Consider the following 18,740-nt stretch of genomic DNA (forward strand, 5'->3'; position numbering starts at 1 on the left):
CGTAAGCGGCAATACCTCGACTTCCATTGCTAGTGTAGACCAGGTCTCTGTCTCCCTTTTTGCTCTCACACCAGCTAACCCTTTCTGGCTTCATTCTACTCTCTCTTCTTTTCTCTATCATGTCCCCTCTTATGAATCTCCCTTCTAAATATATAGTTCCATATTTTTCACTCTCTCCATGAATGAAAGTCTCTCACTGTCCATAAGGGGTTTTGTCAGCACGCATTTGGGATAACGTGTGTAACTCATTGATGTCTGCACCACTTGTGAATGCAGCCACCTCAAACACGTGCCAATACAACCTCCATATTATATAATGTATTTTACATACACACACATGCACATATATAGACAGATAAAATATAAGACAGTGCAAGGGGACATATTTATGTGCTTGGGTTGACCATATGACTGTGAAGCCACTACATCCTAGATAGGGAAAGAATATATGAAGATGTTATAAAGTTTTTGTTGGCACAATTTTAAGATAAGATATAACTCCTGTCTGGTGCAGGTACAAGCTATAAATAAATGGAATAAGAAATATATATCACTCCATATTAATATATATTTTCTTCATGCTTCTTATTTTGTTTGTTTGTCTTTGGGATTTTTTTTAACCACTGAAGGGTTTCTGAAGTTATACTTTGATAAAAACAATGAGCAAGTACCATGTGGATTATAAAACTAAACCACCTATAAGGATTTCAAACTGTAGCTATTACTACAGCTGTTTGTAAGATAATAGTAACTGTGTTTGTCAGCAACTTTCAGTGTGTTCTATTATTCCATCAACTTCATTCAGTGAGTAGGATTATTTCCAGTGATTTAAATGTGCTTTGGATCAAGCCCCACTAGCCTTTTCAGAGATAATGGTATCTTTCATTTCAGATGTGCTCACAGTATATGCTATGATATGATCAGATGCAGGGCTTTGAAAGATCTAAATTACAGGGTGATTGAACAGTTTATAAGTTTAAAACAAAACTATTACTGTGTGTATATTGATGTATGTATTTATTTGTGTATTTCTATAATATTTAAATAAAAAAGCAACATTCAATATGGATGTATACTAGTTACTAACTGCTTGTGGTTGCAGTTTTGTACCTAATCAGGAGTCGGGGGGACAAAAAGCAATTAATGTGTAACACAAAAAGGACACTAATGAACAGCTCTTATACTAATCATGAGCAAATGGAAACATTTTAACTCCTTGAAGCAGGAAGGAATTGTGGGAAGCTCTTTGCCTCCTGGAGTTAAGGATTTGCTAATGACATAATAAATGTATACATTCAGGCTACATTGAGAGTTTTGGATCACAGTAAAACTTAAAATTGCCCATTTTTCTTCCAAAGAAAGATAAATAAAGTGTAGTGGAAAGGGTCACAAAAACAGGTGGAGAGATCAAGGTGGTGACATTGAAATATTAATACTGTGTTGTGTGTATCAACATAATAAAATGTGTTGATTTTTATATAACTGTCCACCATTAGCTCTCTAAACTCACCATCATTTATTCAGTTAATTTCTTGTAGGTGACACAGAAGAAGTGGTCTGAATGCAGAGTGGGTAGCGGCCTTCCAGACCAGCTCAGGAAAGTAATCACTAGGAGCAGTGTGGAAGAAAGCATGAAGACATTTATGGGAGAAGCAGACAAATACAATATCCAGCCTGATGTCATTGGCAGGGAGGGCAGGAAGGCAACACGAAAACCATAAGGTACATAATAATGTTTTTCTCATTACATTATGGTCTATCATGAAAGTTCACTATTCCCTATCAGATACCCATGATTAATGGTTACAGGATAAAACAGAAAACTGAACTGTAGGGACATCTTTATGAACACTTTAAAAATAATTTCCTCTCGCATCTGATTGTCACTGGTGACCGGAAATAGAAAGTTTCTCACAGTACTCACTCACACAGTAACCAAATTAGCAACACATAATTCTCTCCGATTGCTTACCTCTTTTGCACTTTTAATTTTGGCCAGGAACGTGTACAACTCCATTGTTTCAGCAAATAGTGCCCGACATACTGCCTGATAGTGGTTTGGCGCCTCTGATCGGGTTGGTAGATGGGCGGCACACAACTAGGGAGGACAATAAAAATTGTTATATATGCGCACATATACCATTACGTTTATTAACACAATACAGCTAGGAACCTACTGTGTTTACAGTGTAGAATGCAAATGTTCTCTGTACATATTTATGTCAATACTTCTTTTAAACTAATGATAGCTTTTACTGGACATTGTTTTCAAGATTCTGTAGCCTAAAACAGAGATGTAATAGAATATTTAGAGGACAAGAAATCCTGTATGTGAGACACTTAACTTTAGACAGCAATTGGGGTACATTTCATTACTTATCTGCCGGACAGTTGGATGCAGACAGATGGGGGCGCAGAAGGAAACAAGACAATACTGGTCAGCATGCTAAGTAGTGGTCTCAACACACTAGCCGCCTAACCCTTATCAAGTTTTTTCTAGGCCTCACAGCAAAGAAGAGTTTTACGGAAGGTTTTGAAGGAGGATAGTGAGTTACTTTTGCAGACGTTTACAGGGAGCAACTCCCAGACATGATGGCAGAATGGGGGAAAGCATGAAGGCGCTTGTTTGAAAATTTAGCAAGTGGGTGGTGGAGCGTGACATCATGGGCTGATCTTCATCCGTAAAACAGGGATATTTACCCTCTTTTGTAAAGCCTTTGAGATCTATTAATAAAATGTATGATATATTATTGTTAAGGATCCTGCACTCCCTACTTAAACAAAATTCTCACGGAAGTAAATTGGAGTTTTGCCCGAACTTATGAGGACCACTGTTATCAATCTCTAAGATCCCAGTCTTGCAACTGGATCTTTGTAGGCAGACCCCTGCTCCCACATAAAGCCTCACTAAAGTCAACCCACACAGATTCAATTGCAAGATCTGGACCTAAATGTATTAATTTTATGACTAATGCTACTATATGTCCGTCCATCCATCTATCTATAATGCTACTATATGTACTTCTATCAGTACTTGTGTAAACAGATATAATTCCTATGGGTTACACCTCAGTTGAATTTGGTCCAGCATCTTTAATACTATTACCACCAGGATGTGCCTAAAATATTCTCCACGGAAGTCTGCAATAAACATTCAGAACAGTATTTGTGAAATATTGCCCATAATTTGTTAACCATAAGAAACACATGTTAAATCATCAAAACAAAATAAACTAAAACACCCATTAAATATTATTGCACAGACATCCAATAAAAAAAATTAATTCTGGCCTTAAAGGCTTCCTACTAGTGGTTTTATAATAGTTGTTTAGTAGGGAGATAAAGGCGAGAACAGGCTGAGGAAAAATCACTGGTTATACATTAGAAACTTCCCAGAACTAAACCTATCTATTGAGACAAAGTTTTTTTAGTAGCAGAAGAGCCCTTCATTAGTCTGGTAGTACATTTGTCTAAATCTGTCCTTTACTATGGTGAACTTTATGGAAACAAGTTATCATGATGCTGGTACACTCAAGCCCATCACATGTATATTATCTTGGACTTCTCCCATCCCTTATTTCCAGGCAATGTCCAAATTCTGCCACTTCTTCCTCAATGAAATTTCTAAGCTCTAACTTTTCCCCTATAGCCACCCAGCAAAAAGTCAGGTCCTCATAATATTCTGTTTTGATTATTGCAACCTTCCCTTTCTTGGTCTCCCTGATGCCACACTGTTCCATCAAGCCTATCCAAAACACATCTGCCATGATGATCTCCCTTGCTTCTTCTTCTCATCCTGTCATACTGTCCCTTTGAATATTCTTTCACTGGATCCTTCTTTTCCACCACATCAAATTCAAACTTCTCATCCTTACCTTTAAGGCCCTTCATAACTGTACGTTTCTGATCAATAGAAGATTATAACTGGATCTGCATGGGTTTCAAGACTGAGATACAGTGGTGAAGCTATAAAACGGAAAATGTAATATACTGCATGCCCTCCCTGTGCCTGGCGGTAGCCACTTCATGAACAAAAAATCTAAAACAAAATCAATTTTAAGACTTTTATGAAATAAATAAAACAAAATATGACAAAACTGCTTTTTGATTAAGTGCTTTTAAAATTTATAATCAAATGTATAAGGCCCACACATTTACAATAGTTTTTAAAGGAAGTTATAAAATGTGATTCTTTCATTAAACTTCATGACAAATTCCATAGTAAAACAGAGTGTTCTTCTCCTTCAAATCACATCAAGAGACAATCTACCTCAAAGGGGGGAAGAAAAAGTGCCATAGCACATGAATCCAACCCACACTCCATTGACAACCTGTAGAAAAACACAGGAGTTATGAAAGCTAAATACTTACCTATCACTTAATGAGAAGGCTAGCACTCTATTTAATGGAAACTAGCCAAATTCTGACTGTTTTAGAATGGTTAATTTATCTTTTCTTTACTTAATAATGAAATCTGTCCTCACTTGACCTTAATAGGCTATGGTTACTCATTTTAGCCTCTTCTAGATGTTTGGTTCTTCAATATGTAACCAAGAGGAATAAGAATGCCACAGACACACACACACGCACACACAAAATGATAGATCTAGAGCCAGATCCTAAATTGGTGTAAATGTTTAGAGTAGAGGTTAAGATTTTATTTTTATTCAGACCACACAAAGTTCTGTATTGACAGTACCTTCATATTTTATTTGGAAGTATGTTAATTAGAGATAATTTACATTAAAATATTTGGGTTACTAGCAAGTTTATACATGGGATGGATATCATTTTGTTTCTATTACTAAATAAAAAGTAAAGCAATCTAAATTGAATTAAACACTTGTTATTAAAACTGAGAGAAAAGTGATCACACTAAAGAGAACTGTTTGGTTAAGCTATTTTAGAAGGGAGGAATGGAAAATTACACATTGGGGGCCTGCAACTCCTATTAACTTCAATCTTCTGAAAATCAAGCTCTGAATGATCTGTTTTCTCAAGTCATAAGGATGCATTAAATAAATAATAAAAAGTCAGCATAAAATAAGGTGGTTTAGCATAAACTGAAAAAAAAAATGTATATAGCCGCGCTGAAGCTACATCTTTATTCAGTCCTACTGCACCTATGTATTACCAGGATTTCAAAACAATTGGTGATTTTACACGTTGTTGTGTTGTAAAACCTAGGCACAATGAGGCGACTCAAATACAAAATGTCACCCTTAATCCTGAATTTCAGGACATCTATCCATTTTAATCAAACCTTTAAATCTGTGTTTTTGTTTTAAAATATATTTTTCTGTAACATACCTCCGCACACGTATCTAGCATTAATATAAGTCGATGTATTTTAAGATCCAAAAGAATGAATCAGGCTTTAAAAAACCTTAGAATTTAGCATGCCATAGTAGTCCACAATTATTTCAATCAATCTTCAAATCTTTTCATCCATTCACAACTCTCCAACTGAAAGGATAATTTCGTACAGTTGCTGGGTAGGGTGCTTGCCTCTGGTGCTCGCCTTTTCTCCCCTTATGTTTCAGTTCAAGCCTATCTGAAGGAGAAGGAATGTTCTAACAGTGTCCTTTCTGTGTTTAATACAAGGGCTGACTGTTCTATTTTCTGGAAACTTACCAAAACGTACATGTAAAAAAATTACTGTGTTTTTGTAAACTGGAAAAAATGGTGGAATAATATAAGTATTACCAGTCATTAAAAAACACTTAATAACTGAACAAACAAGCATTTCTATTTTAACTATTACTTTATGGTGAAGCGTTTCTTCACGACTCTATCTTGAAAAGATTGACCCAAAGCATTCAATTTTTGCTCAGATCACTAAGAAGATTAGAGTGTTTCATAGGTCACAGAAAACAGACATTATGTAAATATCAGACCCTTGCCAGCTCCTCTCTCAGGAATCATCCTCAATTGACCAAGAAATAGTCTGCATCAAGCTTACCCCGTGTTAAAAGAAATCACAACCCAAGACTCTATTTGAATGCATTCTATCAAGAGCTAAACCAAATTACAACAAATATTCACAACTGGAGCTTGGTTGGCTAGTGCATATGTTTTTTTGCCAATAAATATTTGAAATCTGCACCACAACACCCTAGTCTGACTGGGATCAGAGTTCAAAAGATACAAAATTGTTTCTGCTTTCAATCTTTGTCTGCTAGGTGATTGTATGAATACACTATTTTTTCTGTAGAGAATAAAAAGATTTTTTTTCCCATGGTACCCAAAGGCACAATCTATTGATGCTCAAAGTATTCTGCAAAATGGACTATACAGCCAGCACGCACTGGGCTTGTAACGCTTTTTCTACAGTCTTAGAGTTTCAACACAATACATAAGAGGCACACTTCTGGTAATATAAAACAGCAGGAAGAAATATTACTTTTCATAAGCAAGTCAATGAACACCCAGGACTATGTTTCAGTCAAAGTCACAGTAGAGTGGCCCTGCCACATAGGGATACAACACAGCCTGAGTTACATCATCTTTGTCAAAGTTATTTTATGAAAGCACTATGATTCTCTCTCTGTGCAGATGGTCCAAATCTCATGATGGGACTTTTAAAAAAAACTTATCTTTTTTGTCATGTGAAAATGAGCTTTAAGGACACTTTCACTTGCCTGACAAGGAAAAAATACCATGCTGTGACAATAACGGTATATCTGTAAACACGGTGGTGTTGGGATAAAAAGATGGAGGGTTTCTGGCTCCTAGGACCTGATTGGGACTCTTCGCCAGTGCAAGTCGAAACTTAGTAAGTTACCTAGCCTCCCAGCCACCTGGTACCTGGCCCCTATTACCAGTTCCTTTCAATTCCCAGTCCCTCGAATTGAAGATCATCAAGTAGCAAATGACAGGAGGGGGGGCAGAGCAAAAGTTTCTGAGATGGAGCCCTGTGAGGCTCTTTTGTTGAGCTGGGGTGGGAACTCAATATTCTCCACCTACTGAAATGTCAGAGTTGGGTCAGGAGAGAGCTTGTGAGGCGAGGCTTTTGCCTGGGAAAAAGAAAAGAAGAACAAGAGCAGAGTATACACTCAGTTTAGAACCCTAAATTTAGCTATTAAACTCCATGATAAACAGACAAAACCCATAGAAAGTAGCTTTCAGAAGATGTGCTTGCAATAGCAGCAGGCAGGCCTGAAGGTAACTACACAATGGGTATATTCGCTCCCCCAAAGTATGAGATGAAGCTCACATATCCACAAAGTCCTGTGTGTTCCTTGAAATTCAGACACATCTTTATAAAACATCAAGGCTGCCAAATGTAAGTTATAGTTTGTTTTCAAAGTACTGTAACATACTTATTTTGCTTTACAAAAACTATTCCCCCATTTCTACATTTCATGCCCCTAATTTGAGCTAGCTGCAGGTATGAGACAAATTTTCCTCATTGTACTAGTTTTCTGTGGTAATCTGGTATGGCTTCATATCTTTTAGGATGCTTTGGATAGCTCTTGTGCTTATGATGCAGAATTTGTAGCAAGCTGATACGCTTTTCATGCCTTTGGGGCAGACATACCAATGGAGCATATGTCCCTTAATATTCCAGTTAAAACAAGATTAAAATCCAGCAGTTTAAACAAATTTTGCCTGAAAATGGCAAATAATCACTCTCTCAGTTTCAGGGTAACTGCACCTGTATCTCCCCCTCCAGGGTCCACTCCAAGAGTTTCCAGTCAGGTCTCAGGTCTCCAGTCAACACCCGTCTTTGGCTAGAGACCCTTGTTCCACTCTCCTCTGACCAGGGGTTTTAATGCTACCTTACACTGTGATATCTCCTGCAATTCAGTCTACCGAAACACCTGTGCTTTGCTTTCTCTCCAAGAACTACACAAAGAGTTATTCTTAAGATAAAAGCATTACAGTGAATACATGTAAAAACAATACACAGATTTAAACACACACTAAACATACTAGAAGCCATTCACCAGTGTTATGGGGTCCAAGTAGGTCAAAGTCTTTCCAACCCTTCCACAAGTGTTGTCCCCCGCCTCCCTTGGACAGAAGATCCTGCCAGGTAGGATTGCCAGATACCCAGTTTTCAACCGGACACTAAAGTCTGGTTACCATGAGTGGGGTTCGGGGGAGAGTGACAGCCTGTCACCTGTCCCTGATGAGGTGGCTCCCGTGGCAGCATGCATGCACCGGCTCAGGCAGACCCTTTGAGGAGCATGGTTTGCAGGGCGGCAGCAGAGGGCAGAGTGTGGGGGCTCATGGTGACCGGGTTAAGGGGCTCCCAGTGGTCATGGAATGTTCCCTAGGAGGGAAGGAATGCAAGCTGCCCCGCCAGCAAGCACTTTCTCCCGGCCACGCTCTCAGGCAGCTCCATGGCAGGGAGGGCTCAAGTGGGTAGGGAAGAGGGGCTTCTGGGCAGGAAGCGCAGACCTCACCACTAGCTATTGATATTTGTCCATAAAGTCTCTTTAGACTGAAGCCTTGTGTATAGTGTGGATGGATGTAATATAGGTTCAGTAGTTAGGTATTTTAAAGGCGTTTTTAAAAAGTCTGCTTTATAAAAGATGGGGATTTTTTCTTCGGCTTTATTAGTACAATCAAAGTTGAAGATTTGAACTTCCTTGACAAAGGGTTTACAAATAAGGAGTTATAGCATGACAGGAACCTGTTTCTCCATGCGTACTGAGATCTAATAAAAGCAAAATAAGACCAGTTTGGATTGTTAGAAATTTCTGTGGTCACTCATTGGGAGTGAAGTTAAGAAGATTGTTAATGGTTTATGTTTGATTATGCAATTAGAAATCTGTCTTTTGGCTGGCAGTGAAAAATCATGCTTCAGGACAAAACATAAAAGCAAATTGTTCTTACGTTTACTGAGAAGAATTTCAGTGTCTTACATAAGAACACACTAACTGCAACCATAATTATTTTAACTGTACATTGTAGTACAAAACTGTGAACTACCACCAGTCAGAAGTGCATTATGATCATCATTCCTTTGTTTATTATATTTACTATAGCTTATTAAGAAAACTATGTTACTTTAATGATATTCACTACATTGAAGTGCTAGTATAAAAACCTACCCTTGTTTTCCCCCTTTTCCTTACGTAAATATTAACTTTGGAGCTTCTGACTTTGGGCACTGAAGAAAAGTCATGGCTATTTCTAGGTTGCTATTTGTAAAATTGTATAGCTGCGTCTATTTTACTCAATGTTTATTTTGCTTATAATTTTCTCTATTTTCTATCCTATGACAAATATGCTTTGTTTAACCAGTTTAAGATATTTTAAATCATATACACCACTAGTCCCCAATTGGGCCTACCTGCTGTGCATATGGGGAGGGAAGAACTCAAGAAATCTCTGTCATCCTGTGCCCCATGTACAGTGGCTAGGTATAACAACAGCCCTGTAGCAGCTTCCCTGAGCAGAAGTACTGCACTAAGTCTATAGCAGTGGTTCTCAACCTTTCCAGACTACTGTACCCCTTTCAGGAGTCTGATTTGTCTTGCGTACCCCAAGTTTCACCTCACTTAAAAACTACTTGCTTACAAAATCAGACAAAAATACAAAAGTGTCACAGCACGCTCTTACTGAGAAATTGCTTACTTTCTCATTTTTACCATATAATTATAAAATAAATTGATTGGAATATAAATATCACACTTACATTTCAGTGTGATAATTAAGTCTGATTTTTACTTGTGAGCTGAGTCTGAAGACTGAGCCCCCAGCAGCAGGGCTGAAGCATGTAACTTAGCTCTGTGGGGCTCTCTGTGGCGTGGGGCCCTGGGCAGTTGCCTGCCTACTATCCCCTAATGCTGGCTCTGCACTTGTGACTCCCCCTAAATCTGTCCTGTGACACCACAGGGGACTGTAACCCCCAGGTTGAGAAACTGATCTAGATGAGTTGATTACCCCCTGAAAGACCTCTGAGTACCCCCAGGGGTACATCTATCCCTGGTTGAGAACCACTGCTTTCTGGCACTAGCCACCCCTAGTGACACAGCGAGGGATTCAGGGTCATGGAAGCAGAGCTGGTTAGAGATTCTGGGATGCACATTTGGCAACTAAAAGGATGTAATACTATCGGAGTGGAACAGCTCCTTATTGCCAGTCATTCAGGACTGTGCCTATCAGACAACGTAGCAAGTAGTTTCAAAACTTTCGTTAAGGGATGTTGGTTAAACATATACACAAATAAGTCTGTTAACATATAGTATATACACGCTTCCAGCCTGTCCAGTCTTATCATGTCTTCCCAATGCCACTTCCACCTTGTTAATGATGCCACCCTTTATCATTTATTAGTGTCTTGTACAAACATCTCCACATATTCATTTGTGCCCTTTCATATTGAATGTTGAATGCTGTCCTCAAGCTGATCAATAAGGACAGTACCCTCTGATCCTTCATATCCCCCTTCAGACCCCTCTGTCACAATGCCTGTAAGAAATCAGCTAGGTTGAGGGGCAAGTTGGGATAGCTGTCACTTATTGTGTTCATAATAATTTAAAATCAAATCTGTATGTGTATTTACTATATGTTGGCATACGCGGTTTGTATCATCATCAATAAAGTAAATGTCAGCTATTCCCATATGCCCTTAGCCGTTGATTAGCTATACAGTCTTTACTGGAAAGATGGTGGGTCTAATGCACAGCCTCAATGTGATGAAGTTTCAATGTGTAAAAATAGGAGTGGGGGAAATTTTTGGCATAGCAAAGTATAAAGAATACCAGCGCCTAGGGCCCTGAATGACTGGTTTAAACCCTGTTTAAAACAAAACAAAAATCTCCAAAAAACCAAGAAAGAACTATACATTTTAAAATATTAATTTGGTGAGGTATTCCATATAGATAATATGCTGCATTTCAATCAATTTTTGGTTTGTTTTGTGCTTTGCAGTCATTAGAGATGAAAGGTGCTACATAATGTGTTTTTCTGTTATCATGAAATAGAGTACAGTACTGTTATAGCCATTAGCTTTGGTAAATAGTAATTTGTTGATGGGCTGACTAATGATTTTGAGAAATATTATAGGTTTGGGCATTTAGAATAGAGGAGTTGAGAACATAATATTTGTAGTATTCTACCCTTACTCATGAATGATCCCATTTAAGAACTACTTAAGGAACAAGGGTTTGCAGAGTCAGGTCCTTACTGAGTATTTATAACAGAGTCATGGAGGAATTTACTAGTTTTAAAAGAGTTAGAGGATTTTGGATCAGTCCTCCATAAAAGCCAAAGGGAATGCATATTCACTTTGGCCTCAAAATGTCTGTGTTGACCATACAAACTCAGTTTTAATTTCATTTAATTGGCACTTCAGAAAAACACTTTCTAAAGAAGCAAAATTTTCATTGTTGCAATGACAGGGCACCACGGCAGTGTACAAACAGATGCAATATGCATTCCAGCAGTATCTTAATGGACAGCCTATATTTGAGAGCTAAAAATAGTTAAGCAATTAGTGGGGAGGAATCAGAGTTTAAATGAATAGATTCTAGCCAAGAAGCCTGTACAAGCACCTAAAAGAATGTATAGTGACGTAAAAAACTAATGATGCTAAAATGCTTCTGTTAATACTGTCTGGATGAAGGGATTATTTAAGCTTCTCACATTAGAAAAACATAGATTGGCTTTCACTTGGTAATGTTAAATTCTTGATAATTTACAGCATGCAGAACTAAGAAAGACTAAGACTTAGGTCCAGTGGACATGACAGATCCATGAGGAGGATTTAGGTTTTAAATTAAAATGTAGTCTGTAACTATTACTATAGTCTTCTGTGTTTTTCTTAAGTTCCAGATGTTTAAAAAAAACATAATAGCAGAATTTAATATTTATACGATTTTTTTCCCCAAGGATGGTGATGAGATAACTGACAGAGTAAAAATGTTATAGAATCTTCACTGGGCTGTGGAGATGGAATGGATATGGATATTGATTTGAAAATGAGCCCATGAAGTGAGATGTTAGTCTCTGACATTTACCTTTTGTTCAAGCTTTCAGTGAAGATGCTGTCAAGCTTTGCTTAAATTCAGTTTACCATTCATGTAAAGTGGTTTAAACTCTGTTTTAAAAAAATTCTTTTTAAAAAATATTTTCTTTTTAGCCAATGGGGAGGTGCCATGCAAAACATTAAAAACTCTACTATTGATCTACGTTTAAGATGGATTCAGGAGAAAATTATATTTCATTCACACTGGTCTCTGCTTAGGTTGCCAAAATAGACTGCTGCTGGAAATGTGGGTCCTCCCATGTTTTGGGAATAGGCAGGAGTATGAATATGATAATGAATACCTCCTTAAAAATCACTTCTCAGATTTGTGTTTTGAGATATATCCCATCATCTTGTAAATTCTCACAGAAACCTTGATTCTCTAGAGGAGTGCTTGTAGCAAAATAACTCATATAGCAGACTACCTCCAGAGAGAAACGCTTTGCATAGTGACTTGGCTAACCAGGCCGGTAAAAAGCAGGTAACGTTCGGAGAAGAGGGACCTCAAAACAAATTTGAAAAGATTTGGTCTGTCTTTTTAGAAATCTTTGATTAGCTCCTAGTGGATGGAAATTGAGATGTCACTCTTCTTTCCCTTCCCTGCCTTTTTCCTTCTTTTCTTTTCCCTTCCTGTCCGTTCCTTTACATTTTTGTTCTCTTTGTTTTGTTGTTGTTTGTTTTTGTTCTCTCTTTTTTTTTTTTTTTTTTTTTGGGGGGGGGGAAGAAGAGGGGGGGGGGTGGGAAATATCCAATAAAATAGAAATATTTTTTCTTTTAAACTGAAGGTGTGTGCAGACACTTTTTTTCTAGGCGATAATTGGCTAAAAATGCTTTGCAGTATGAGATGTTTTAAAAAGTCATCAATATTTGTGTGTTAATGTCAAACTGAAAGATGCTGGATTAACAGCTTTGCATCTTTTATTTATAAAAACAACTACAGCATGGTGTCCCTCACAAAAATCACCATCACTATCAATGCTATTGTTAGCAAACTCATCAGACAGACTAAGGTCTAAGGCCCTGATTCAGCAAATTACTTATGTACATGGTGAAGTACTTTGCTGAAATAGGGATGGACTAAAATGTGCTTAAATGCTTTGTTAATTCAAAGCCTAAATAAGCATGGAGACAAAGTATAGAGAGTGTCACATATTTATGGCTGGTAATTTGGCAAGCAATTGTGACATTTATTGCAAATCGTATGCAATATCTGTGGGGACCATATTACATTAAATCTATGCAAAGTTTATGTATGATTGTGTCCTATTCCACACAATAGGGGGGAGTGATACCACAGCTCTTCCTGGAACTAAAAACAGCGGGGGTGATTATTAAGACAAGACATTGAGACTAAACAACCCTAGAGAGATACAACTCCTGAAGTAGTTTGCATATAGTAGTTCAAACTGGGTTTTCCAGAGACTAGGAGACACAGAAAGGGCTTTTGGTATAAAAGGATGAACTTGAACTGACACAAGGCCTTCTTTCTGATCCAGGCAGGTTTCCAACTTTCTAATTTGTGAAAACTGGACCGTCCTTTCCCTGTCTCTTCCCCTGAGACCCTGCCCCCTGCTCTCCACTCCCCCCCCCCCCAGGTCGCTTACTGCTCTCCCCCTCAACTCCAGAATAAGCAGCAGCCCCAAGGGACTTGCAAACCTCAGCACCAGCAGGCCACCTGGGAGTGCAGGTCAGAAGAGCATTGCGGCCACACGGGAGCAGCTAGGCAGCCCCGTTGGTGAGCTAGTGAGATCACAGAGATGTCGGGAAGGATTATCTCCATTTTACAGACAGGGAACTGAAGCAGACACATCAAAGCCTAATCCAGAACCCACTGAACTCAATAGGATCAAGGCCTAAGCAGTTTACCCAAGATCACACAGGAATTCTGTGGCATGTTTTTCCTAGTATGTCTGGCATTAATACCCAGTGCATCCCTGCTGTGTTGGTCCACGTGCACTTCTCTTGGTAATGCCTATGCAATCCTTCAATAAGCTCTGTACAGTAGACCTCTGAGGGTTGCCAACTATTATGGCTTTATCACAAGTCTCGTGATAACTGGCGTTGTTCTTAAAGCCCCAGCTCCTGGAGTCACGTGAATACACGAGAATCTTAGTTCTTATTAAAAAAATGTCTAGTCCTCATGGTTGTGGAAGAAAGCTTGAAAGTATGACTCTAGTATTCTCTAAAGGAAAAAAGCTAATAAGAACACCCCAAAATGTGTTATTTTTATTTTAATCCCATTATTTGTTTGGGGCCTGACTCATTATTTTTGAATGTTTAGGGTTGGAAATACTGAATTCACTGCAAGATCGTGTGGCCTAAATCTGGAAACAGTAAACTGCAGCAGAACTAGAGAAATCCTCTCTTCAAGATGACCTACTTTCAGATAAATTTCTTTCTTCTCCCTAGCTAAAGAGTGTTCTCATTAACAGCAAGCCTATTTCTTCTAAAATACTCCACTTTTAGCTGGAGTACAGGCCATATTTTTGACTGCAATAACAGGTAAAATTGTTGTGCTCTCAGAGAGCTATTTATATCTTATGATACTGAGGACGCCTTTTCCTTCTCCTCGTCTACCTACTCAAAAAAGTAGTCAATTTAAAAACAGGAACACATTAAGTATTTTTTTCTCCTCCGCCCCTCATTACTTTGCCTTTATTCATATCAATTTTTTTGCAAATTACTTCGGCTGTATCAAAACCAAATCCCACATACTTGTATGACAAAACGTCCATATCCTGGCAGTTCAGGGAAAAGACTCACACCTGGATCACCGAAGAACCATAACTGAATGAAGCTGACCCCTCCTTAATCTCAGCTCCAGGGAGGCAACTGGCTGGGAAGGGCTTTTCCTCTTCAGAAGAGGCTTTTCCTCTTTAGGGTAGGAAGAGAAGAGAAAGAAGATTGTCCCAAGAGTTGCACCTTCCCCTACCCCCTTTTCTCCTGCTCATTAGCGTGAGAATGGGCAAATCAGAATGGGAGAGGCTGCCACCTCTCTCCCCTCTTCAGGAGATTGTTGGGTGTGGGATCAGCCATTTCCTTCTTACTTCTTCTCTTCATCAAAAGTGGAGGGTATTGACTAGTCTTTGAAAATCCATCCACTTCTAATCCTGGCTGAAAGGGGGAAGTTGAGCCATAAAGTGCCCTGTTTCTCTCCTTCAGTTGGGGACATAAGGTGAAAGGGGGTATTCCTGATGTCTCATGGAAAGCAAATGTCCTCACAAGGGGAGGGTGTGTTTGGAACTGAGGGCAGGACAAGCGTGTCATAAAATCAGCATGAAGGAAAAATGGTCTAGAGGAGGGTGTCTCATTGGGGAGAGGATAGATTTTCAGTGTGGGGAAGACTGCAAAACTAAAAGCTGTCTAAGAAAAGAGTGGGCTCTCCATCATAGCTTATTGTCTAGGGCAAGAGAAGAAGCCAGTGACCCTCTATTTCTCCTGAAAAGCTACCACATGAATGTATTGTTTTCAGTCAGGTTTCTTATTATTAGGTTAACAACTTTTGTGTCATGTAATCCAAAGGCCCAAACCTCCAATAATATTTAATTGTAATAACTGTTCTCAGACATACATCACAACAGATCACCACTAACTGGTTTGTACTCCTGAAACCAAGGGCAGGGACTCCCAATGCTTGACTTTCTAAAGCCAGTGATAATGGCAGGTGGCATCTTGTACCTGCCCCTACAATGGAACACCAGTTCCCTCTCGTGCTCTGTCAGTGTCTTTCAAAACAAGAGATAAAGATCACTCCTTGACATATATAAGGGGACTGAATCATAGAGAGCTAATTAAAACGACAAACACCTCAACCCTGCGGGAAGGATGGTGTGCCAGTAGTGATCTCTTGTGGAGCATCTTCCTGTACATCCTTAGAGAACAACAATCACTGATATGTAATTCTCTTTTCTCTAAAGATACTCATCGCAACAGATCTTCACTCACAGGAACTAAAGCTCCTAGGAGGTTGCCTCTATAAAAACAAACAGACAAAAAAGGCTTAAGAACAAAAAACAGGCAATCAAAAATGCAGACAAGGTCAAACGCTGCTATTTTAGGTCAGATGAAAGCCTTTTTACATCAAGTTATGGGGAAGGGCTTAATTGGGATGGATATGGGAACATTCCAAAAATGCTGGCAGGGTGACTAAAAGTGGAATTCTATCAACAACTCTAGAATGAAGTTTATGATGTATCCTGTAGCCTATAGCACTAGCCTGCTTGCTTGCACATATATAATTTTCCTTGTTTTATTATAATAGAGTCATAGATTCATGTCAAGGTATTATAGCTGTAATGCAAGAAACCTACAGACCACATCCTGTCTGAAAAGCTAAGGCGTTAGCATACATATGTTTGGGACCTTTGGCCCAGATAAGTAATGATGACTTAAAGGATAAGACATATATGGTTATAACCTTTACCCTAGAAAAATCAGGAGGCATCAAGACAGGGGGGACTGCCTCAGTTTATGCCCCAAGTAAATTTCACAGATACACCACAAAACCCACAGAAAGGGCCAGAAATAACAAAGGCGAGATAAGCGAACCGTCTGGAACCATCTGGAAAGGATATGGAGATGTCATTAATACACACAAACCTGCCAGTCTATAGAATAAATGTACCCTAATAATTTGTGGGTGAAGGAGCCAAGTTTGGATTTAGGAGGACCCATATCGTTCAGGGTATAAAAAGGGGAAACCATGTTAATTGTGTCTGATCATCAGCTACTTCTTATTTTGGGGCTTCTTTTGTGTTGGTGTTGGTTAGGATTTTTGTTCTTACTTTATACTTAGTACTATTGGTAGTCTTAGTCTTATAGCTCTTAGCTCTCTAGCACTGCCTATCTCTCCACTCAAGAGTTGAGGAACTGGACATCTCTCTCAACCAGGTCACCAGGGAAGGGTGTGAGTATATTAATCCAAAGCGTACAATATACATATATCACGTCTTTAGAACAAGACTGTAATCCTAATAATTATCCATTTGATTATTCATTTGTCTATTATTCGGTGCTATCTTAATAAAAGTCTGTAAAACTATACATATTCAGTTATCAGTGTGATCATTCCTGTAGTGCACCCCGCAGCTCTTGTAAAACTCTTTGTAGCCTGATTCTGGGACTAGAACCTCATAATCTTCTGATCAAATCAACTGGCGAGCCTATAACCCCATTCAAATTACTAAACACCCAAATACAGGCAATAATCCATATCACCACCATATCCTTGAAGAACTTAATATAAAGTAGATTAGTCATTAAAGATTGTGGTTCACTGAGCTGAAGTCACAGTCCACAGGAAAATTGCTTTCCATGTAAGGGGCCTGAACTCAATTAGCTATTAAAGGACCTTTTATCAGTTTAGTTAAGAAGATATCAGAAATCTTTAACCAGGGGAGGTTGGTTTCAACTCTGTCATAACCTGCACGACCCTGATAAAGTGCTGCCGAAAACCTGTTCTACTTTCAGCATTTTCATTAAAGGCTAAATGAACTGCCAAATGAATTTCACAACGGGTTAACTTTAATTGAGTGACTGGTGAAGAAAGTTGTTAAACATTTTTTGTGTGAGACACGTAAGGGGATCAATATTGGCCACTTCCCACCAGTCTGTATTAAATTTTTCCCCTTACCATTATTTGTCCTTCTGGTACACTGCTTCAAGTAGCTAGGTGGAATTAACACCTGCTTGGAGACATCAAAACCCTCAGAAGCCATGCTTACAGAGTGAGGGATCCTGGATTAAATGCATAAAAATGCCCTGCTTCTAAGCGATCAATTGGGTCTAGACTCAGTCTGAATGATATGACCTGCGCTATATCCTAACAGGGTCAAGAACCATGTTTGGCTCTGATAACAGGGCGCTATTAGGATAATGGTAGATGTATCTCTTATACTTTCAAGCTTTTTCAGGACAAATGGTGAGCCCACGTGGTAAAGATACCCAGAGTGAACACTACCATGTAAGGGTGTTCAATGCCGCTACCCCTTTACAATAGCCTTGTGACCTCCCCAACAACTCCCTTTTGAGTCGGGACCCCCATGGTTACAACACCATGAAATTTCAGATTTAAATGTCTGAAACTGTGAAATTTAAGATTTTTTAAATCCTATGACTGAGAAATTTACCAAAATGGACTGTGATTTGGTAGGGCGCTACTTATCTGTGAGCATCAGTGCTACAGAAAGCTTAGTGCTATATCACGAACATCCAAGGACATCTGTATTCATCTCAGCTAACAGAAGGAATGTGAAATCTTTCAGATAGTAGTTTCCTTTGTCATCTTCTCCAATATCTTATTTGCCAAGCTGAGACACTCCTCTGCCTCCTTCCGTGTAAGTATGAAAGCCCTCTTCCAGATTGTCTCCATCATTATTTATATTACCATAGCACCTAAGAGCCCTAGTTAATGGGATTCTGATATGCAGGGCCGGCCTTATGGGTGGGCAACATGGGTGACCGCCCAGGTACCATGGTCAGGGGGATGCCGTGGTCAAGAGGAAAGGAGCAGGGTGGGCCTGAGTTGCAAGGCTGCAGAAGGGGGCTTGGGGTAATGGGGAGGAGAGGCAGCGGCGATGTATGGCGGTGGGGGAACCTGGGAGGCAGCTGGGATCAGGCGATCTGGGGGAGAGCCCAGGGAGGCAGCAAAGCCTAGGGGCAATGTGGAGTGGGGAGCCTAGGAAGGCAGTTGGGGGTGAGGGGCAGGGAAGGCAGCGGGGACCGGGCGATGGGGGGGAAGCCCGGGGAGGAAGCAGGG

General features: G+C 39.3%; 1 protein-coding gene across 3 annotated transcripts in view; it reads right to left on the reverse strand.

Annotated features, from left to right (window-relative positions):
- SPIRE1 (spire type actin nucleation factor 1) overlaps nt 1-18,740 on the reverse strand; it is a 160,200-nt gene that overhangs the window by 54,406 nt on the left and 87,054 nt on the right. For all 3 annotated transcript variants that reach the window (XM_067548067.1, XM_067548059.1, XM_067548076.1), the window contains one exon: nt 1,973-2,098. In XM_067548067.1, the coding sequence (XP_067404168.1) occupies nt 1,973-2,098 (126 nt within the window). The remainder of the gene's footprint in view (nt 1-1,972; nt 2,099-18,740) is intronic.

This window comes from Emydura macquarii, unplaced genomic scaffold, assembly GCF_026122565.2.
Source record: "Emydura macquarii macquarii isolate MOO-44397 ecotype Brisbane River unplaced genomic scaffold, CSIRO-AGI_Emac_v2 contig_212, whole genome shotgun sequence".
NCBI lineage: Eukaryota > Metazoa > Chordata > Testudines > Chelidae > Emydura > Emydura macquarii.